This window comes from Cynara cardunculus (assembly GCF_001531365.2).
Source record: "Cynara cardunculus var. scolymus isolate 2C chromosome LG 9, CcrdV1, whole genome shotgun sequence".
Classification (NCBI taxonomy): domain Eukaryota; kingdom Viridiplantae; phylum Streptophyta; class Magnoliopsida; order Asterales; family Asteraceae; genus Cynara; species Cynara cardunculus.
In genome coordinates this window covers 15708563-15731829 of record NC_037536.1, presented here as the reverse complement: position 1 = coordinate 15731829, position 23267 = coordinate 15708563, and the positions used below count along the sequence as shown (strand labels likewise).

At 37.1% G+C, this 23267-nt stretch overlaps 2 protein-coding genes across 5 annotated transcripts; one reads left to right on the top strand and one right to left on the bottom strand.

Moving 5' to 3' along the window:
- Window positions 1-8435: 8435 nt before the first annotated feature.
- Window positions 8436-11462, top strand: LOC112518636 (FT-interacting protein 1). The gene has a single exon (XM_025126405.1). It carries the CDS (start codon window positions 8436-8438, stop codon window positions 11460-11462), a length of 3027 nt encoding a protein of 1008 aa, XP_024982173.1.
- A 1020-nt stretch (window positions 11463-12482) lies between these two features.
- On the bottom strand, window positions 12483-22018 carry LOC112518042 (ribokinase-like). Of its 4 annotated transcripts, none has more exons than XM_025125568.1 (13): window positions 21836-22017; window positions 21692-21755; window positions 21450-21539; window positions 20515-20592; window positions 18919-18993; window positions 18153-18205; window positions 17455-17605; window positions 17199-17309; window positions 16670-16796; window positions 16460-16560; window positions 14519-14657; window positions 13699-13751; window positions 12483-12708 (listed from the first exon to the last, which is right to left on the bottom strand). In XM_025125568.1, exons 1-13 carry the CDS (start codon window positions 21928-21930, stop codon window positions 12625-12627), a joined length of 1221 nt encoding a protein of 406 aa, XP_024981336.1. In that variant the 5' UTR covers window positions 21931-22017; the 3' UTR covers window positions 12483-12624. The 4 variants fall into 4 exon arrangements, with proteins under 4 accessions (XP_024981336.1, XP_024981337.1, XP_024981338.1 ...); XM_025125569.1 differs by having other exon boundaries at window positions 16460-16557; XM_025125570.1 differs by having other exon boundaries at window positions 21416-21539; window positions 21692-22018.
- Window positions 22019-23267: the final 1249 nt, after the last annotated feature.

Genomic DNA, 23267 nt, shown 5'->3' with positions numbered 1-23267 from the left:
CACAGCAAAAACACTGTGAAAGTTTTAAAAAAGTCGAACCTTCACAGCAAAAACACTGTGAAGGTTTTAAAAAGTCACCTTCACAACATTTTGCTGTGAAGTTTCAAGTGTAAAATGTTGGTCTCACGAAAACAGGCTGGTCTCACATGATCCCAAGTATATATATATATATATATATATATATATATATTATTATACAACCCTTTACATTTGTACAACCAATATAACTCAATTTCAACTGTTCATTTAATTTGATGAATATGTGATTTTATAGAAATTTTAATTGTTTTCTAATATAAAGTATTGATCATAATTAATGAACTCTATTAATCTTCCATAATATTCAAATCATAATAAATAAACTCCAATCATTTCTATAAATATCTCAATTAATTGGTTGCATTGCTTGTACAAATGAGCATGGTTGCATTTGAAATATACCATATATATATATATATATATATATATATATATTATGATTTGAATATTTATGGAATATGAATAGAGTTCATTAATTATGATTAATACTTTATATTAGGAAACAATTAATTGATTAAAAATTGAATGGTTGAGATGAGGGTTGTATAGGGTGTAGGAATGGCAAAGGGTGTAGAATAACATCTCTCTCTCTCTATATATATATATATGTGTGTGTGTGTGTGTGTGTGTGAGATCAATTTTTATTTTTACATGTATAATATCAACTGTGATTTAATTTGTTTTATTGTGAGCACAAATATGAAATATCTTGTGACTACGGAGGTTCAAATGCGATGACTCTGGGCTATCCACAAAGCATGTGGTCGTCCTGTGATTAGTCGGCTCACATAGCGGGTTGGATATACAAGTTATTAAAAAAAAATCTAGTACTTTCATTAACAAGAACTTTCGTCACAAACATCCTCAAAGCCAAATACTTAATCAGAGTAAGCGTTTATCGATAAAAGTCATTATTCTTACTTAAAACATTATCGGCCCTGAAGATGGATTGTGGCAAGTTATTCTTACTCGCTTAGAGCATCTCCAGCAAATTTCCCAAAATGGAGATTTTGGTGATTATGAACTGACGAATTCTCTAAAATCTTTTCCAAAATGGAGAAAGTAGGAAAGGGTAGCAGTGGTCATGGATTGAGTTGATTAGATTGAAGACATTTGAATAACCCAACTCAGTGTTAATTGTTTGAAATATTTCAACCAACCCAACCCGTTCGGGTTAGTCGGCTTGGTGGGTTGGTCAACTTGTATTTAAACAAAGTAAAATCAACTTGGGAACATAAAACAGAGGAAATCTTCCTTTGAAATACGATCAATCATTCAATAGAATATATGACTTCATCAAATATTTAGATATTACATATAACTTTCTAACACTGTCCTCTTAGAGTTTCACTGCTCATTGTTATCGGGTCGTTTTTGGTAAGCTACACATATTAAAGTCAAATATAAGTACCTGGAGGTCCTAGGTTCACATCCAAGAAAGAATAAAATTATCATTGTGGCCACGGAGGTTCAAATGCGGTGACTTCGGGCTATCTGCAAAGCAGGTGGTCGCCCTCGGATTAGTCGGCTCGCATAGCGGGTTGGATATCCAGGTTAATTAAAAAAAAAGTCAAATACAAATAATTTTAGAGAAGCCGCTAAAACTTTCATCGGGTTATCGGGTTACTTTGGGCCTAGCCCAATTTCAACCCAATATATTCGGTGTGCCCTAGAGGTGGCCAAAATTCGGTCCCGGGCCGGGCCTTAACCGGTCCCTACCGGGCCTAATCGCGACAAAAACCGGCGGTAACCGGTCCCGACATAACCGGTCCCGGTCCCGCTCCCGGTGATTTTCCTTGTAACCGGTCAAGGTTATTAGTAACCGGTTGTCCCAACCGGTCCCGGTCCCGGTCCCATAACCGGTCCCGACCGGGCCTATTAAAAAAAAAAAAGATTTTTTTTTAAATTTTTGGTTATTAATAAATTTTAATATATTATTAATATGTTTGTAATATGATATTTTGAATATGTTTTATTATAAATACATTTTACTATAAATACGTTTTGTTATATATATATACACGTTTATAAATACGTTTTATAAAGACGTTTTGTAATATATATATATATATATACGTTTATAAATACGTTTTGTTGTAAATACGTTTAAAAATCCACAATAAAGATACGGTTTATTATATATACGTTTCGTTGACTTTCTTTGACCGGACCGGGCCGGGCCGGGCCTATAACCGGTTACATAACCGGTCCCGGTCTTAACCGGTCCCGGTCCCAAAAAACGTCAAAAACCCTAACCGGATCATAACCGGCGGTCACTCAACCGGTCCCTACCGGTCCCGGTCCTCCGTCGGTTACGGGTCGGGCCGGGCCCATTTGGCCATCTCTAGTGTGCCCTAATTAAGTATTGATTATTTGATTACATGACGGGTTACCTTGGGTTTATTTTTTTCCCGTGTTCTTTTGGGTTGGGTTGGTCGGGCAAATCGGTTTTTTGAACACCCCTAGGAATGTAAATTTTGTTTGGAAATTTTAACTTTTGATTCTTTATTTTGGAGAATTTGTTGGAAATGCTCTTACCAAGTAAAGATTCTCGTTCCTTGTTATGTTTATTACTAAAATAAATTTTCCAAATTTTCACCAAACTTAAGGTTAGAGGTATTAAGCAGTAATCAATAGATTGAAAATAAAAAATTTTGTTTGATTTTCTATGATATAACGGGCTCATTTCCCTAGAAGCCTAAAATTTTATTCCCAGTTAATGATGGTAAGAGTCACCGTCTTCACTTATCGGATAAGACTCTTTAGCCATTTTCATATTCATTCGATAAGATAATGTGAATTGATAAGCACTTGTTGGAGTAATTGTTTTAGTAAAAAGTATATGAGAAAGTGATATTTTTTTAAAAGAAAATGTAAAAAGAAAGGGACTAAATATGGTAATTAATTATAAATGTTAAAAAAAGGAAAAGGAGTGGGAGCATGGTAGCGTGAAAGACGCGCCTCGGGGATGCGAATATCCAACATTCCCAAAACGAAGCAGCTCCATTCCAAACCTCGGACTTTGAGGATTTTTCCTTCAAAGATTCAAATGTCCGCCACGCGCCTCTTCCCCATCCTACGCTCATCACCCACGCGCCTCTTCCCCATCCACGCATTTTGCTTTACACCATATTTTCAAAACCACTCGTAAAGACACAAAAATGATATTTGTTACTTCTTAGGGTTGTTTGGTAGTTGCTGAATGATTTAGTTCAGAATAGCTAAGAGGTTAGAATGGCTAAGAGGGTTAGAATGGTTAAGTACTGAATGAAACAAAGTTGTTTGGTAATTGTTCTCTGAATGACAGCAAATTACCATTTTAACTCTCAAGAAATACAATCAATTCTAAACAATTTTTTATAAAAAAAAAAGATGTTGTTCTTCATATCAATATCACAAATCCTCAAGAAATTGCAAAATGTCGGTAATCCAATCATCATTAACATTGTTACAAACATGAAATTAGCAATAAACACTATCAATTTCCAAAGAAAAATGTTAAATTCCCTAAACCAAACCCTAGACAGGAGAGGACGCAGCAGTGACGAGATGCAAACCCTAGACAGGAGAGGCGACGGCGACGAAGCGGCGACGTGAGGCTGTGGAAGGCGATGAGGCGACAGCAACGAAGCGGCGACGTGAGGCGGCGACGAGCGGCGGCGACGAGCGCGGCGACTAGATGCAAACCCTAGACAGGAGAGGACGAGGCGACCAGAGACGAGGCTGCGGCGATCGTAGGGTGGGGGAGGGGCTGTGAGCGATGTGTGAGGATGACGGGAGAGAGGGCATAGTTGGAAAAATAAACATCTGAATGGTTTAGTGAGGTAGTAGATGCAAAATGGTTAAAAGGTTATTGTAACCATTAAGAGAGTTGTTTTTTTTTTTGTCAAATAGACCTAACCTCTTAGCGATTAAGAGGTTGGCTCTTAATGGTTACAAACAGCCCCTTAGTAGTTTTATTAAGGGAAAATTGTATTAAAATGGAACCAATTTTTACTTAATTTTTATTTTAGGGAACTAACTTTTAAAATTGTTATTTTGGAGAATCAACTTGCATTTGGTTCTTATTTTGAGGAACCAATTTGCACCTGGTTTTATTTTGAGGAACCAACTTTCAAAATCGTCATTTTGGGAAACCAACTTGCACCTGATTCCTACTTTAGGGAACCAACTTGCAAAATAATATAGAAAAATAATTAAAATTCGTTTTTTTTCAAAAATTAATGCAATAAAATATATTTTTCATTTCAAATCTCGTTTTTCTAATTCAGATATCAAATTGAACATTTTAAAAAAAATCTAAATTACCACAATAAAAATTGTTTTTACTAATGCAAAAATCAATTTAATAGAAAAAAATTAATTGATTCAATAAATATTAAATATCACATTTAAGATTTTTTTTATCTAACCAATCCGTATCAATTATTCTTTTCTATTAAATTGATTTTGTTTGCATCAATAAAAAATAATTTTTATTATGATAATTTGGATTTTTTTTAAATGTTCAATTTGATATCTGAATTTAAAAAACGAGATTTAAAATGAAAAATAGATTTTATTGCATTAATTTTTGGAAAAAAAAAAAACGAATTTTAGTTATTTTTTTATAATTATTTTGCAAGTTGGTTCCCCAAAATAAGAATCATTTGCAAGTTGGTTCCCCAAAATGACGATTTTGAAAGTTGGTTCCCCAAAATAGGAATCAGGTCCAAGTTGGTTCCCCAAAATGACGATTTTGAAAGTTGGTTCCCCAAAATATGAATTAGGTGAAAGTTGGTTCCATTTTGGTGCAATTTCCCCTTAACAAGTGTTTTTTTGAAACATTAAGAAAAAAAAAAATATGACTTTTAATGATTTTAAAACTTTCATAAATGATTTTGTATCTTGATCATTCATAAATCTTTCAGCGCCTTAATTTAACTTTGAATAATTATCAAAGAACTATATTACATTTTACATTATATCATAAGAGCTTCTTTATCATTCTAACAACTTAATCATCATAAATTAAACTATCTTGCAACTGTCAAACAACCGCAAATGTTCAAAAACAAAACTGAGGGATTTACGGTCGTTTACCAAGCGTTTACCTGTAAGGGTGTGCAAATAGTCAACCAATACAGTTGGAACCGACCGATCTAATTAAAACCAACCAACCATAATTAGATATCCACTTGTAATTGGATCGACTGGATTGAAAATTTCGACATCCAAATTTGATTGATTGGTTCTTGGATAGTTATCCATCCCAACCAACTATCATCCAATTAATTTATTTTCAATTTGCTTATATCTGGTTTTGTTTTTGTGTTGGTTTTTTAAAATTTTAGACTCACTTTTGTTGGTTTTATCACATATTAAAATTTGTTTTATTGTTAAAATTTTAGATTAAATTAATACATCGAATAGATCTGTTTCGATCTGGCCATCCATTGGATGTCAGATGGATCCACTTTAATCCATTGAAAGCTATATAGATCTGATCTAATCTAATAAACATTCTGGAACTGTACCGAACAAAATCGATACAATCATCCAATGGATTGTATTTGTTGTCCAATCAATCGGATTAGACCAGTTGACAAAATTCAACATCTAATGGATGATTGGATCGTTTGGTTCCCTTCACATCCAATGGATGTTAACCGATGAAAAAGTATCCAAGTAATCGGTAACCAAAGACTCGCACTTCGTCCTTCCCAAAACTTAAGTTACTTTATTACTGGCTACTAAGAATGATGTTCGTATAATATAGTCAGATATATCTCAATTTCAAGGCATCGTTTTGTTATTTATCTATGTCGATATAATACGGTTTTTAATGGTTTTAAGAAAGCGAAAATGTTTTTATTTTTAAATAAAATATAAGAAAATGTAACGGAAAATTTATTTGTAGTAATCAAAACAGTTAAAAGTAATTTTTTCCAAAATTGGATAAAAATTTAATATAAATTTGGTTATTTAAAGTAATAAATGAAAAATAATACTAAAAAGGTGTTTTTTCCTTAAGTGAAAGATATTTAGTTAAATATTTATTTGAAGTTAAAGACAAAATTTTGGTTTTAGTCCTTGACCTTTGTTGATTTTAACGTTTTCGTCTTCGAACTTCGTTTAATCCGTCTTTGATCCCTACGTTTTTCCATTTCCAATGAATTTTGTCTATAAATCTAACGAACTGTTAATTATTTCCGTTAAAATCTGATTAAATAAAAGGTTTTCTTATTTTGTATTAAAAATAGAATATATGTATATAGTAATACTGTAAATTATAAAAAGACAAAGGAAAACTAAACCCTGTATCCCACCATCCATCCCCGTTCATAGTTTCATCCTCGATGACCGACGTATTATTCCTCCTTGTGGTTGCACCAACGATCTTCTGTTATTTCCAACCTCCTCTTCTGACACCGATGACCCATATGGTTTGTGTTCGGTGTAACTTGTGTACGAATGGTTGATGTTTTTTTACTTGATGTAAAACACTTGATGACTCGGACGGTGGTCGCTGCTTTACAAATCTTTCATTTTAATGGACTTGGTATTCTACTACCAATGCTCATGTTATAGGTTTAATATAAGAGATTGTTTGTTTACCTCTTAATAGTTTCACTAAGAGGCAACATCTGAATAGTTAAGAGGTGAATCGTGTTTGGCAAAAAAACTCTGTCTCTTAATGATTCTAAAACCCTCTGAATGATTTTGTATCATGGATCTCCCTTAACCATTAAGAGCCATAATTTCATTGTACACAATTACCGAACAATTATATTTCATTTTGCATTATATATCATGAGAGTCTCTTAATCACATTGACCACTTAATCATTCTATATCAAACCATTCAGCAATTGACAAACAGCCTCTAAGTGTTTGATTTGATTTAGGGTTTGAATTTGTGTTTTTTGTTGGTGTTTGTGTGTTCGAGACTAAGTTTCTATTTTGACTTTCAGTTTATCTCTGTGTTCTATCTTTGATTTAGGGTTTGCATTTGTTTTTGTATTTGACTTTGAATATGTGTTTTCTCAGTCCGAGTCTGCGTTGGATGGCCAAGGAAGTAGGGTACGCTTCTTGCAAAGTGGGATGTTGAAAAATACTGTTCCAATGAAGAGGATGTCGGGGAAGAAGGGGAGGAGGAGGTGAGTTCCATTACTAGAAATAAAGAATTAAAATATTAAAATGACTAAAATACTATTTACTTAAATGAAATTGACTGAAAAAGTTAACAACTGTTAAAGTAAGGAAAAAACTCCATAAAAACATACAAATATTAATAACGATCAAAATAAACTTTAGAGACAAAGGTGAAGGACTAAAACCAAACTTAACTATACAAAAAGAACAAATTACATGAAAAGGTAGTGTATTTTAACTTGATTCTTGTTTTAGGTAACGTACTCTCAGAACTTTCATTTTGGTACTTAAGATGTAAAGTTTTAAACATTTAAATACCGGGTAATGGGTTGAAACATTAACCGGTTATCATACTGATGTGATGAGTGATGTAGTATCCAACTCAGTAGTATTTGTTGATTTTATTAGTGATATGAATTTTTTAATCTAAAATTAGTCTTCAACCGATTAGTTAAGTACTTAAATGTTTAAAATTTTATATTTTAAACATCAAAATATAAGTTTTAAAAATACATTACTCAAAATATAAATACGTTGATTTTTCATTCAAATTTATCTATAATCCAAATATGGAATTAAACGAAAAAAAAAAATATAATAATAAAGTATAAGCGCATTAAATAAAATAATTGTACCTCCCTCCCCATGTCTATATATATGGGAGGCATTAAAAGGATTGTACTTTAAGAGTAAAAAGCTGCAGAAGAGCGCGTGTGTTTCACACACATACCATCGCAAGTAGATTCGTAAAACCATCCCTCTCTCTCTTTCCCTCCTGTCTTGTCTTCTTTCCATACCGACCCTGCAAGTTAATACTACTCAAATCCATTGTTACATCCCTATCCACCTTCTCTCTCCCACCATCTCTCTCTCCCACCATCTCTCTCTCTCTCCCTCCCACCATCTCTCTCTCTCTCTCTCTCTCTCTCTCTCTCTCTCCCTCCCACCATCTCTCTCTCTCTCTCTCTCTCTCTCTCTCTCTCTCTCCCTCCCACCATCTCTCTCAGACACCCACCTGTTGGTTTTCTTTCATCTGCTCTCTCTCTCTCGTCAGTTCTTTTTCATCTCTCTCTATCTCTCTCACTTAAGAGAGACAGAGAGACCCACCAGAGACCCACCTGTTGGTTTTTTCTTCATCTTCTTGAGCCACTTCATTGTCGCTTATATTCTCTCTAAAAAAAACACTCCTTTTCCCACCATTTCTCTTTCTAAATACACCAAAGAAAGAACCGAGAGTTTGATTGAATTTGAGTCAAGAGAAAGATGAGCAAAGATAAGCTGGTAGTGGAAGTGTTAGGGGCCCACAACTTAATGCCTAAAGATGGAGAGGGTTCTTCTTCTGCCTTTGTTGAAGTTGAGTTTGAAGGTCAAAGACAAAGGACCCAAGTCAAATACAAAGACCTTAATCCCGTTTGGAATGAGAAGCTTGTGTTCCATGTAAACGACGTCGCTGACCTCCCTTACAGAACCATCGAAGTCAACGTCTTCAACGAGAAACGCTCCAACAACAGCCGCAATTTCTTGGGCAAAGTTAGGGTCTCCGGCACCAGCATTGCCCGTGAAGGCCAAGAAGAAGTCATCCCTCAACTCCACACGCTTGATAAAAGAAGCCTCTTTTCGCACGTGCGTGGGGAGATCACCTTCAAGTTATACTTGTCTGTCAAGGAGCATGTTAAAGGCGGCGGCGGTGGAGGAGCGGTGGTGGTTCCTGGTGGGGTTTCCAAGAAAAACAAGAAGTTCCAACAGCAACAACAGCAGAGCGCGAGCACAGTTGTTCAAAATCACCAGCAAATGGTTGGGGTTGGGGGTCAAGAAAACAAGAAAATGACTCATCCGAACCAGATGACAAACAAACCCGAGCCGAACCAGGGTGAACTAAAGCCTGTTGTCATCACTTCCATCCCGGGTCCACCCATGAACGTGGCGGCACCCGGCGGAGTTGGTGGTGGTCGCATGGGGTTGTTTTCCGGTGGGTCAAATGAATACTCTTTAAAAGAAACAAACCCGCATCTTGGTGGGGGTCTGTTAAACAAAGACAAAACAAGTTCAACCTATGACTTGGTGGAGCAAATGCAGTATCTTTACATAAAACTGGTGAAGGGTCGTGACATTCCGGTGGTCGGCGGTGGAGAGGTGGTGGCGGAGGTGAAACTTGGAAACTACAGAGGGATTACGAAGAGGGTTACTTTGAACAATGCAGAATGGGACCAAGTTTTTGCATTTTCCAAAGATACAATACAATCATCAATGGTGGAGATCTTTGTTAAAGAAAGGGACAAAGATGATTTCTTGGGTCGAATTTGGTTTGATTTGAATGAAGTTCCTAAAAGGGTCCCACCAGATAGTCAATTAGCACCACAGTGGTATAGAATGGATGATAAAAGAGGGGAAAGAGGGAAAGGTGGTGAAGTTATGGTGGCGATTTGGTTTGGGACACAAGCAGATGAAGCATTTTCAGAGGCATGGCATTCAAAGGCTGCAAATGTGCATTTAGATGGGCTTTGTTCGATTCAATCCAAGGTATATCTCTCACCTAAACTATGGTACTTAAGGGTTTCTGTGATTGAAGCACAAGATGTTGTTTTGGGTGAAAAGGGGACGTCCGTGATGAGGTATCCTGAGCTTCATGTCAAGGTGCAAGTGGGAAACCAGGTTTTGAAAACCCGAGTGGCTCCGGCCATGGCGAACCGTAGTCTTTCGAACCCGTTTTGGAATGAGGATTTGATGTTTGTGGTGGCAGAGCCGTTTGAGGATTATGTGATGCTTTCGGTGGAGGATTGGATTGGTCCAAGCCGTGAGGAGGTTGTGGGTCGGGTTGCTTTGCCGGTTTCGGTTGTTAGCCGGAGGTTGGATTCGAAGGAAGTGGCTTCGAGATGGTATAATCTCGATGGGCATTCGAATAACCCGAATGATGCCAAATCGGTTGTGAGGTTTGCTTCTCGGATCCATATACGTGCCACACTCGATGGCGGGTATCATGTGCTTGATGAAGCCACCATGTATAGTAGTGATGTTCGTCCTACAGCCAAACAGCTGTGGAAGCCTCATATCGGTGTTCTTGAGATGGGTATTTTGGGGGCTTCTAATCTTATGCCTATGAAGATCAAAGAAGGTAAAGGTGGATCCACTGATGCTTATTGTGTGGCGAAATACGGGCAGAAATGGGTCAGGACCCGAACAGTCGTGGATAGTTTGTCACCGAAGTGGAACGAGCAGTACACTTGGGAAGTTTTCGATCCTTGTACGGTTATCACAATTGGGGTTTTCGACAATTCACGGGTCGATAAGAACCCGGCTGGTGGGACCCGTGACTCGCGGGTCGGAAAGGTTCGGATCCGGTTGTCTACGCTGGAGTCGGATCGGGTTTATACCCATGCATACCCACTCCTTATGTTGCATCCTTCTGGTGTGAAGAAAATGGGTGAGCTTCATTTGGCTGTTAGATTCTCTTGTGCTAATATGCTCAATATGCTTCATATGTACACCATGCCGTTGCTACCAAAGATGCACTACGTACGACCCTTATCTGTGAACCAATTAGACAGCTTGAGGTACCAAGCCATGAATGTGGTGGCATCTCGGCTCAGCCGAGCCGAGCCGTCGTTGGGGAGGGAAGTGGTCGAGTACATGCTCGATCACGATTCTCATATGTGGAGCATGAGGAAGAGCAAAGCCAATTTCTTCCGGCTCACAAACGTGTTGGCTTGGCTTGTGTTCATGAACCGGGTGATCGACGCGATGCGGAACTGGAACATGCCGGTTTACTCAAGCATGTTCGTGCTCGCTTTTATGATCATGGTAATGATGCCGGAGCTCATCATACCGTCGATACTTCTCGGCTTCGCAGTAATCGGACTATGGAGATACCGATCACGCCCCCGTCACCCACCGCACATGGATACCCGTCTCTCGTATGCCGAAGGCGTTCACCCCGATGAGTTAGACGAAGAATTCGACTCGTTCCCGACCAGCAGAAGTGCCGAGGTCGTGAGGATTCGGTACGACCGGCTGCGGAGTGTGGCGGGGAGAATCCAGACGGTGGTTGGAGACATGGCGACTCAAGGCGAACGGTTCCAAGCGTTGTTGAGCTGGCGAGACCCGAGGGCCTCGTTCTTGTTTGTGGTGGTCTGTTTCTTTGCTGCATTTGGGTTTTATCTGGTGCCGGTTCGGTGGGTGGTGGCGATGTGGGGTTTGTATTTCTTGAGGCCGCCGAGGTTCAGGAACAAGTTGCCATCGAGTGCGGTTAGTTTCTTCAAGAGGCTGCCAACAATGGCTGATAGCATGTTGTAGTTCATGATTCTGGGGTTTAGAAGAGAAGCAATCTGTTGCTATATTTTGTGGTCATTAGATGTTGTTAGCTGGTTATTGTATTGTAGCCTCGGCTCTTTTGTTAAGGTAATTCAACACAATTTCCATCTGGGAAAACATTAAATCCTATTTTAGATCCATCTAATTTACCAAAATACTCGAATCTTCCAGGGCCAACTTTATTTTTATCATTTTTTCCTAACGAATTTGAGGGTTTGTTTAGTTAAAGATATTAAACAATAATAAATGAAAATAAAAATAAAAGATACTATTTGGTTTTCTATAATAAAATAGGTTCATTCGTTGAGAAGCTTAAAATTTCATTCATGATTAAATTGGAGAGATGAAAATTCATTTTTATTTTCATTCCTGTTATTTTCATTTTTATTTTCATTCTTCAATCTGCTTGTTTTTATAAAAAAATACACAAATTTACGCAAGGATTCTTGTTTGCACAAAAAATAATTTTTTAATATGAAAATAGATTTTAAGACATTTGTATAAACTTTGATTAAGATAGAAATTTGATTGAAAATATTGATTATTTTGGTCAAATTTCCTATGTGAAACTTTGTTAAATTACTTGAGATAAACCTTGAAATTACGAGAATACATAAAGAAAATGAGAAATGAACAATTTTTTGGAAATTAAGGGAAATAGCTATTTTTAGGGATAAAATTCATCTTTTAATCATTTTTCTAAAAACTTCTAAAATATCATTAACTCTACAAGTGACATCTCTATGACTTGCAGAGGTAACTAAAAGGCAAGAAAATCACTTTTCACCTGCATCTATAAGTGACACCTCTATAAGTGAATGGAAATTGCAGTGATTTACATGGATGTTTTTCATTACTTTGTTAAGCAAATGGGTCCTACATCTAATATTAATAGGAAAACCGCCGATGACAAATGCTTCTGGTCATCTCGTTATTTTTGGGAATGCCCCCAATTTACTTAACAAAATAGAAGTTTCATCGTATATTGAAAGGGTCCAAGTCAGCATGGTTTTCCTGTTCTTCTCGTTAACTTAAATTGTACGGTCACAAATGTATAAAATGCAATTCAAATTAACAATGAATTGCAGTAAAAACAAGAACATTAAGCTGGAAATAAGTTTTACGGTGAAGTCGTTAGGGGTGGTTATTGTGAAAATGGTATTAAACGAGGATCTGTGAGACATGGAAGACCAGCACGAGCTCCTAAAGCTCGACAACTGATTGCTGCCTGTGATGGTTTATAGATAGAAATCACAGATGAGAAAACATTCATCTTGCATTTCGACTCTTATTTTTTAGAAAAAAAAGATTATCATCAAACTTATCATTTTTTTTTTCACAAAAATAGCCATTTTGGGGGCATTAGAAATAACAAACTTTACAGGATATAAGTAACCATGGATTGCGCCTTTGCGAACTCCCTTTTTCCACGAGATGCACTTTTATCTATACGAATCTTGACTATTTTATTAAGAAAGAGTACTTTTTTCGCAAACTCCTTGCAAGATGTACATTTTTTTTGTTAACTCCTTATTTTGGACCATCTCGTAAAAAGGAAGTACGAACTCCGTGACATATTTGAACTCAACCATACTATTTTATTGGGAAAAATTACAAAAAAAAACATTATTATAAACTGTATGAAAAAGTGACATACTTTTACATGACTCCTATTTTGGATAACATACTTTTAAAACTTCAATTTCGGTATCTAAAATGTAAAATTTAAATATTTAAGTACCCGGGTAATCGATTGAAGCATTAACCGGTTACCATGTTGATGTGGCGAATGATGAGATGAAATTGGGTTGAATAGCACATCACTCGTCACATCAGCATGGTAAGTGGTTAATGCTTCAACCTGTTACCCGAGTACTTAAATGTTTAAAACTTACATCTTAGGTACCAAAATTGAAGTTTTGAAAGTACGTCACTCAAAATAGGAATCAAGTTAAAGTACGTAATTTTTTCATGCAATTTACCCTTGCAACTTCTTATTTTACAGACTCATTGTGCAAGATGGCCATATTTTGTTTTTCCAAACTCCTTATTCTGCCCATCTCACAAAAAAGGGAGTTCGAATTCCGTGGCTATTTTATAGTAAACCTGGAAAAGTTGGTTATTAGGAATATTAAGATATTTAATAAATTTGATGATAGTTTTTCATGTTTTTAAATTTGCTCTACCAGAAACTTGGAATGTACTTTGTGATACTAACCACTTGAGCTGCAAAAGGTAACATCTGTTCTGGAGGCTTGTTGGTGCAAATGGCTACAAATAAAATGTACAACAAGAGTTGTCAATTTGGTTAACTGTTTGGGGGGCACTTATTATTTGACTATGTGTCCCATCTTTTAGTTACTTCATTCCAACATTAAATTTTACTTTTGACCTATCTGAAATTAGATCTAAACTTTATGAAGTCAAGTTTGTTTCTAGCTATTTAGCTTTATAAAGCATTTGTCATAAATTTTATACTAAACCTAGCAGAAAAGAAATAATAAAGCAGAATAATGCAGATATAATGGACTCAACAAAGGACTATTGACCGAATATATCCGGTAACCCAACCTTCTTGGAGGTCAGGGTTTAAAACTCATCAAAGGTGAGTAGTGTGCGTGAGTTCTATCGTGTATAAATATTATATACTTCAAAAGAAATGGCTAAGGAAGACAAATAATAATGCAAAATAATGTTAGATATGATGGGCTGAACTGGCTATTGGCCAGCGGTATCCAGTAACCCAAAGGAGGTAAGAGGCTCAAATCTCACAAAAGGTGAGCAGTTGTGTGTGAGTTTTGCCGTATATAAATATTATATACTTCAAAAAGATGGTTAAAGGAAGACAAATAATAAAGCAGAATAATGCCATATATGATGGACTGAATTGGTTACCAAAGGGCTATTGGCCCAGTGGTATCTGGCAACCCAACCTTTATGAAGGTTGGGGATTCAAACCTCACCGTAGGTGAGTAGTGTGTGAGTTTTTCCGTGTATAAATATTATGTACTTCAAAAGAAATGGTTAGAAATACTTACAATATAGAACAGCTCCTATAAATGCGTCTCCAGCACCTGTTGTATCCACGAGCTCTGACTGTGGTATCTTCTCAGCTGTGCCAAACAATAGCTTCCCACACACAACCCCAATCCCCTTTGCCTGCAATCTTTTGACGTCCTGAAGAGCAAGGTAAAAATATGCAGCATTCATGTTACAAACATCATTGATCTAATAGTCTGATTGGGATTATATAATTTGTTATTTTGTAAGAAAATGGTTATGTAGTTACGTACAGTTTTCCTTCTTTCATGCTTATGAATTATGACATACTACGTGTTGTAATATAAATTTATATTACTTGTGGATGTTGCACTCAAAGAAGGAAGCTTCCTCACTACTCTTACCAAGCTTGTTCACTACTCATCCTCTAAAGCTTCTTCCCTACTCTTTGTTTGGTTATAAATAACCATTTGGCCCCAACATATTTATATATCCCTTGGTTTTCTATCTTCCTCTAGATACAACACTCTCTAGCTAGTATATCATATATGTGTGAGATACGAGAGTGTTCTTGAAGTTCTTGAAGGAAGACTTGCTAGTTGATTGTGGATTTAAAGATCCTTGTACAAGCACTTTGTAATCTTCTTGGTTGTAATAATATTCTTGCTCTCTCTCTTTGGTGGACGTACACTATCACACCGATAGTGGAACCACGTTAAATTCTTGTGTTGTTATTGTAAATTTGTCATTTACATAGATAATAACATATATTGTTATTATCTATATTTGGGTTATTTTCGATAGAGTCATTGTGCAACATCTAGATCATTGTTATCCGCATTTGTTGTCGGGTTTGTTGTGTCCTTGGATTTCTATTTCGTTTCGGGACCTTAGAAATCAATTGTTATCATTACTTTTGTGACACACATTTCCTTACACTACGGAATTCAGCATTAAAAAATTCTAACGACTGCGGATACATCCATATTATTTAATAATTTAAATACTATCTTCCTAAAAAAACCTGTGTGTGATTGTTGATGCTAACATGTATACTATTAACGGGATTCCTACAGCCGATTAGGGCCATATTTAGCAACCATAAGCTAGCTTGTTTTTTGAGCTTATTGAAAAACTCTGTTTGGTACTTTGGTTAACCATAAACAGGTAGACTACTTATAAGCTAATTTTTTGAATGCTACTTGAAGTAACATTTCAATAAGCTCCGGGGCTTTTTCCTCTTTTTTCCAACCATGCCTCTTATATTTTTCCAATTAATTTTTGACATGTACTTTTTAGGTCATTGTATATCGACCTTATCAACTAGTTTTTACCAAACATGATTATTTTATCAACTAACTTATTAGCCAACAACTAACTTTTCAGCTAACATTTAGCTTATCATCAACATAGCTTATTAACTAATTTGCCAAACACAGCCTACATACCATACCTCAAAGTAACTGTTTATCTAAATCAAAGTCCTATACTCATGACTTTTGCAAGAGATTGGTGGCAGAGGAAGATGAACATAAGATGCATACATTTCAAGAACATGTGTGATATGCAATATAATTTCAGTGTAGAAACTAAAACCAACATATGCAATGATACAAGTAAGCTTACTATATATATATATATATATATATATATATATAGACTTGGGATCATGTGAGACCAGCCTGTTTTCGTGAGACCAACATTTTACACTTGAAACTTCACAACAAAATGCTGTGAAGGTGACTTTTTAAAACCTTCACAGTATTTTTGCTGTGAAGGTTCGACTTTTTTTAAACCTTCACAATGTTTTTGTTGTGAAGGTTACGTGTAAAAATGTGGTCTCACGGGTCTCACGAAAACAGGCTGGTCTCACGTGAACCCAACCCTATATATATATATATATAGAGAGAGAGAGAGAGAGAGAGAGAGAGAGAGAGAGAGATAACATAGGGACATATAATGAGCACAAGTGGAACTACCGAGGAAATGCATGTTGGGTCAGCTGTACTACTGTCCGCTTTGCGCTTCAATTGCTCTAGTAAGTCATCTACATCCATTTCTTCAGCTCGATCATTCTCTGCTGGAAGTGAAGTTCATATTAGAGCTGCGTTATAAAGGCGGCTAGTAGCTACCAAATATACATAAAGGATGAAAAGCGAACGAGTCTGGGAACTAAATCATATACGCACCACCAATGCTTCTCTCAAGCATTATGCAACCATCAGCACCTAAAGTTACAATGACAAACTTGACTTTTGGCAACCTCAAGAGCATTGAAATAAGTGCACCTGGAACAGATGGAGCTCCAGTCCATGTCTATCAAGTATATACAAAAGTAAATACCTAGTGTTAGAACTTCGAATTGATCAGGGATGCAGCCATATTAGTTGTTAGATTCTCACATCGGCTAGACTTGGACATTTTCTCTTCAATATATATTAGAACCCCCCTTTTTTCTTTATTTAAGGGATCTTTTAGAGAGTAATGTGATGGGGATCCACGTATTCTTGCATGGTATCAGAGCCAAAGTCAATATGGGACATCTTTGCCCGTCTAACCTCCTTTGGAGGGGGCGTATTAAAAAGGGTAGATGCCACCCTTTGAGGTGCCCCCTCCAATGTCTCACATAGGCTAGACTTGAACATTTTCTCTTCAATATATGTTGGAAGACATAGAAAGGAAGCAACAGCAGGTAATCTAAAATAATAATCAGCTTGCCTCTGGAAGTTTTGCCGAGCACACCACGTAGTCTGATAAATTTAGAAGATCATCCAGGCCTTCTCTTGGCCGTTCAGCATCAACTAGAATCGGTATTCTCCTGCGATTTGCCTGCACTGGTGAGATTGAACAGAGATGGCTCATTTCCATTTTAGTATAAATTATTAACTGGCCTAAAGGAAAACTGATTGAAAGAACATTTGAGAGTTATGCAGGGTAATCTGGACGACAAATTCATAAATCACCTAATATTTACCTCATGTGCAACAACTAAGGCAGTTTGAGGTAACCGTACATCAAAATAAACAAGCTTCACTCCAGCCAATGCAGCTAACAATGTTGAATTGGAGATGTCATTGGGAATCATTGGAGGCGAGCCTGGAGTATGAATGCAAGTTCGAGTTTTCCTGGGTGCATCTAAACTTGTCAATAAGTTAAAAACACACTTTTATGTATGCAGGTTTCGATGCAACTCCCTAGAACTGTTGAAACATGTTATAAAGATCCCTTAGTTGTTTAGCACAAACTGCAAAAGTTTACAACTTTCAGTTGAAATGATGTTACTCAAAGTGGCTACGACTCCTTAACCCTCCCCTACCTACGGCTCTGGTTCATATCCGACCCTCCTGGTACATTGATACCCACCTTTCGACTCTCTAACCCATCCCTAAACCCTACACTTACCCTTGGCAAAATGCCTAAAGTTGTCATGTATGGTCTTAGTTGCTTGTCTCACATTACCCTTGGCATTTCCCTCTTCCTTAGACCCTCGACCCTTACAAATGCCGAAGACTGTCTCCTACGAACTTGCACAGTCGGAAGAAGTTCATAATTCAATGAAAAGACAGCGGTTTTCCAATAGCAAAAAACAGTTAATCATATAGTCAAGCCTGGCACCTTTCATAGAAGTAACAAAATGAGACGAAAAGGGCCGGGGCATGAAGAGACGCTTACGTTTGATTGTCCACAATGACATAGGTAAATGGTGAATTTCCTTCTTCAGAAACCTGTAACCAGGAAAAGTAAGTTAATATATGTAAAAAGAATGCCCAAAGGCAGATGCTACAGAGTAAAATTCAATAGAAAATTTTGTACAACCTATTCATAAAGAAAAGTGTATCAATAGAATTTAAAAAAATGAAATAAGGCAAGTCGAAGGAATGAAACTTGCAAAATCTAAAGAAGATACTACTCCATGCCACCAAAAATTGCAATATTTCCATTTCTGATCATTTTTAAAGTTGATATATCAATTGACTACATACCATGGTTCTCACTAAAACAACTGTTTTTCCTTTTAGAATAAAGGACAGATGTACGTACATACCACCTTGCCTAAACCCTACCTTCAAATGGAATATACGGGGTTAGTTTTGGCTTGGTTATATCCATTGACTACTTAATAACCACAGGAAAAGTAGTTGCCTCGTTTTAGCCCAAATTACATTCTCTAACTTGAATGTTCAAGGGTATTTGCTAGTATGAAATTCTGAATATCTTTCTGAGAACAAGATCGGTTCTATTGAGTTACACGAGAATATACAACAAAACAAACCAAATGAGCCCCGTATATCCCATCAGGATTTAGGGGGTGTGATGTACGCAGACATGTCCTCTACCTAAGGAGTAAAGTGTTGTTCCGTGAAGACCCCCAACTTGAAAGATAACAAAACTGTGTTCAATGATATTGGAAAACTTCACTTCTATACATTTTCATTACCACAGAGAAGGACACATCTACACTATCAGCTTCTAATTCCTCCAATATTCCTCTCCCTTGAGCATCATTGGCAACCTGAAAATGCAACATAGAACATTGAAATCACTTCAGAATAGCTCCGCAAAGGAATTTATAGAATATCCTAGTATGTGGACTAAATTTTATAAGAGAACAAACATAAGGCTGCATTTGGTACATGGGACAGGACGAGAGGAAACTCGATGACTCCCTTTCCCACGCTTGGCGCGACATGAGTCAGGGACAATAACCGGGACAAGATGGGACGACTTTGGGACAAAAAAGGTTTTTTTTGTTCCACCAAAATAGGTGAAACAAGATGGGACAAGAATGAGACATAAACTAATTAACCCTCGTTTGCTATATAACCTTAATATGAGTATTTGTTTTAGTGGTCACCTCCGCTAGTTGCGGATGCCGCCACCACTGACCGTCGGCCACCTCCACCTCCTCCTCCTCCACTACCTCCACAACCACCATCGGCTACCACTACCACTGCCCACCACCACCACCACCACCGGCTACAACTACCACCGTCGGCCACCACTATCGGCTACCACTACCATTATCTACTATATTCATGTCCTCTACAACCACCACCATCCATCTATCGTCGGCCACTACCACCTCCACCATAACCACCATCACTGCCCACCATCACACCTACCTCCAGCACATAGGCCACAACTACCTCTACCACCACTGTCGACAACCACCACTACTATCCACCATCTTCACGTCCTCCACAACCACCATTGTCCACCAATTACCAATGTTAATACCTCCACAACCTTTGTTGTTGCAACAATCTTCACCGTGTCTTCACCAATAAAAAATGATCTTTCAAACCGAATAAAACATAATTTCTCCTTTGCATGAAGTGGGTTTTTTCAAACTACCATCAATTATATAAAAAATATCATTCAAATTTGGTACTATTTTGTATTTATGTATATGAAAATTGTGTAAAAATGTTATAAATTAAATTATTCACTTTATTTGTGTTAATTATAACTATTATATGATATATAAAACCATAAAATAACTTTTGGGGGCAACTTGTATGGTTTTGTCTTGTCCAGTCCTAGCCATACCAAACACCAGACAAACACTTGTTCTGTCCAGTCTTGTCCCATCGAGTCATGTCCTGTCTAATCATGTCTGCATACCAAACGCTACCTAAAAGGAAGTGTATAATAATATACACACATAGCACCAAAGGGCCTTTGGCCCGGAGGTATCCGAACCTTTGGCCTCCCAAGAGGTGGGGGTTCAAACCTCACCAAAGGTGTAAAAAGTGTGAATTTATTTGTTACATTTTTCCGTATATGAATATCATATACTTCCAAAAGAAATACACACAGAGAGAAATATATATTGAGATTTGTACATTTAGATCTTAGAGTAAGGTGTTTTGCTCTCTTTCTTTCTCTCCTCTTCTTTCAATGAGCAAGATTAGTGAGACTCAAAACCGTGTCTTCGAGCATGAGAGGAAGAGGCATTTATCATTATGCTTTCATCCCTCACCCTTTTCTCTTAATGTTTTCGGTAGAAGCCATTAGCATATTGTATTCATACCTTGGATATTAACCTCGCATTCAATCCTAAACGAGCTGCACAAGTTAGAGCATTTCCTGCATTACCACCTCCTTGTACCTACCCAAAAAATATTGTGAATTGTGATGGTGAAATTATTTGAAGAGATACAAATAAAACAATGATAATAACAGGTCGTACAAAAACAAAAGATTGACTTTTTTCTTAACATGCTTGACATCCAAAAAAGTAACCCTTTCATTTGAGCAAGGGAGCACACAAACTACTAGTTTGACCGGTTCGAGCACCAAGTGGGGATCCACATTTCGGATCCATCACCCAGATCCGGGGGTTCAAGACAAGCCAAACGGAGTAGTGTTGGTTCTTCAAAATCTAGAATCTAAGTACATTTTTAGCATATTTTGGGAAATCGTCGGGTTCAAGTATTCAATTATCGAATGGTAGTTCGGTACTTTTCTGTTTGGTTGTTTAATCATAGTTAGGAGCAGTTAATGGTGGTTGGTAGAAATATTTATTGGGTATAAAATAATTGTACTTTGTTTCATTGATGAAATAATGATAATCTTTCCTCTCTCCCTCGAACACGTGTTATGATATCAGTGTGAATGTGCTCTCGCTGTGCCCTAATTTTCCGATCACCGGATTATTTCTACGATCATCCCTGATTTGATTCAATCAATTGATTCTTCTTTTTGTTTACTTCATCTTTATTACCAATTGTTGGACAGACTCTAACATAGAGTAATTCCATGGTGAAGAACAGCCAGGAATACCTAGTGGCCTTAGAAGAACTCGAACCGGTGACCTTGGTGAGAGTGTGAATTGAGCTAACCACCGAAGGTTAGTTCATTCTCTAATTGAAAACACCGAAATGGACATTATAAGATGGATAATCCAACTATAGAACCAAGCAAAGCATTACCTCCAAACATAAAAACATCTTCTAGAGTCAGTACCTTCAAGCTGGTGCTACGGATCTTGTCATCCGGGTTAGGGAACGCAGCCACAGTAGCCAAGAGATCCACCGCCACACCGCCAAATCCAAGCTGTGTTGTTAACACCATAAACATTCCACTTCCAATTGTAAAAATATCATCAATCGTAACACGTAATTAAGATCGCAATCAGTCTCTTTCGACACACTTCTGCAATCTCAATCTCAATTATGCAAATTAAGAGGACACAGAGAAACACGTACCACGATTGGAGTACTTTCCAGCGATGTAACCGTCACCGCCGACGACGACATTTTTGCCCTGAATCTGTGCACTTGAACACATACTCAAATGATTTGATAAGAAAAAAAAAACAAATGAATTTGAATAACGTAGAAGAAAGTCACCTGGATGTAGTGGTGGTTAACGGAGTGGAGGATTTACGCGATGAAGCGAAAATAAAGCTATGGAGCATAGCACTGGTGGAGAATATGGCCGCCATGTGTACGCCCTGATTCGGTGGCGCGTGGTGAACACTGCGGTGTTGCGTCTGGCGGTTGTAACCGATTTCGTCTGTGATAGATCTGGATAGGGAGCCGGATTGCATGCCATTGTTGTGACCGTTTATTCTGTTCGTGGAGGAGCACCGTGGGATCCACAATCAAAATTTACATTTGTCACCACTAGGTTTTACTTTTTACAGTTCAACCACCAAATATTTAGAAAATTTACCCAAATGACCATATTTCACTACCAAATTAACCTTTTAACCATTTCTCTCCGAACTTTACTCAAAAATCACCAGGTCTGTAATACCCAGGTCCACAATCATTGGTGGAAACAGTTAAAATAAAGTATTTCACTCCTCATTTTTAAGTTTAAAAGATTTCTTTGAATTTGGATATTCCTACATTTTCTCGATTCTTATTTATTTTAGCGTACATTTTAACATGATTATTTGAGCAAAAGAAATTCCAAATTCTTTAAAATGTCTAATTTAATATAGTTAGGGGTGTACACGAGTTGAGTTGGGCGGTTTTTTGACATTTCTTCAACCCAGTTTAATTATGACGTTTGGAAAATCTCAACTCAACCCAACCAAATCCAACTGTAGGTTAAGGCGGGTTGGGTTGGGTTGGGTTGGCGGGTTGGTAATATACAAAAAACTACTACCAATTCTCATACTATTATAAGCATAGTCTTTTCCACAGTAATTTCAAACACATCTAGCGTCCTTCTAAAAGTGATCCCAAACGATATGAGATTTTCTTTATGACAAAAACACAAAAGATTTAATGGGTTAGCGGGTTTCACAGGTTGGGTTTAATTAGGTTTTTAGCATGTTGGGTTGGACGGTTTTCAGGGATTGACGGTTTCTTTTACATCTCTAAATATAATTGTTGAATTTGGTCTTATTCAGGAGGTATCTTTATGACAAAAACACAAAAGATTTTAGAATTTACCTTCACATGAAACTTTTTGCCTTTATTGTCTTTCTTGGTTACTATGGATTTTTGGACACTGACTAATGTTACGGACGATCACGAACGGCCTAGAGTCATCGCATGTGAACCTCCGTGATCACAAAGGCTTTGGTAGCACCGAGATTCAAACCCATAGTAGATGAGATTTTTCACTACATCTATTTGAGGCTTAATCAGTGTATAGTGTGCCACAACCCACGTGGTTTTATTGCCTTTTTAGTACCGTATACTCTTGTAAATTTGCCAAAGTTTTGGGACTGTTTGGTTAGAGGTATTAAGAAGGTAATCAATAGAATCGGAAAAAAAAAAAAACCATTATGTTTTATATAATATAATAAGCTCAAATTTTTATTTC

What these genes read in the sequence shown, in the direction of transcription:
- LOC112518636 (XM_025126405.1), top strand. Translation starts at nt 8,436, where the DNA reads ATGAGCAAAGATAAGCTGGTAGTGGAAGTGTTAGGGGCCCACAACTTA.
- LOC112518042 (XM_025125568.1), bottom strand. Translation starts at nt 21,930, where the DNA reads ATGGCGGCCATATTCTCCACCAGTGCTATGCTCCATAGCTTTATTTTC. An exon ending in GCTCGGCAAAACTTCCAGAG is followed by an intron (nt 16,797 to 17,198) that starts GCAAGCTGATTA and finishes TATACTTGATAG; the next exon opens with ACATGGACTGGAGCTCCATC. An exon ending in TACCTTTTGCAGCTCAAGTG is followed by an intron (nt 12,709 to 13,698) that starts GTTAGTATCACA and finishes AAACCATCACAG; the next exon opens with GCAGCAATCAGTTGTCGAGC.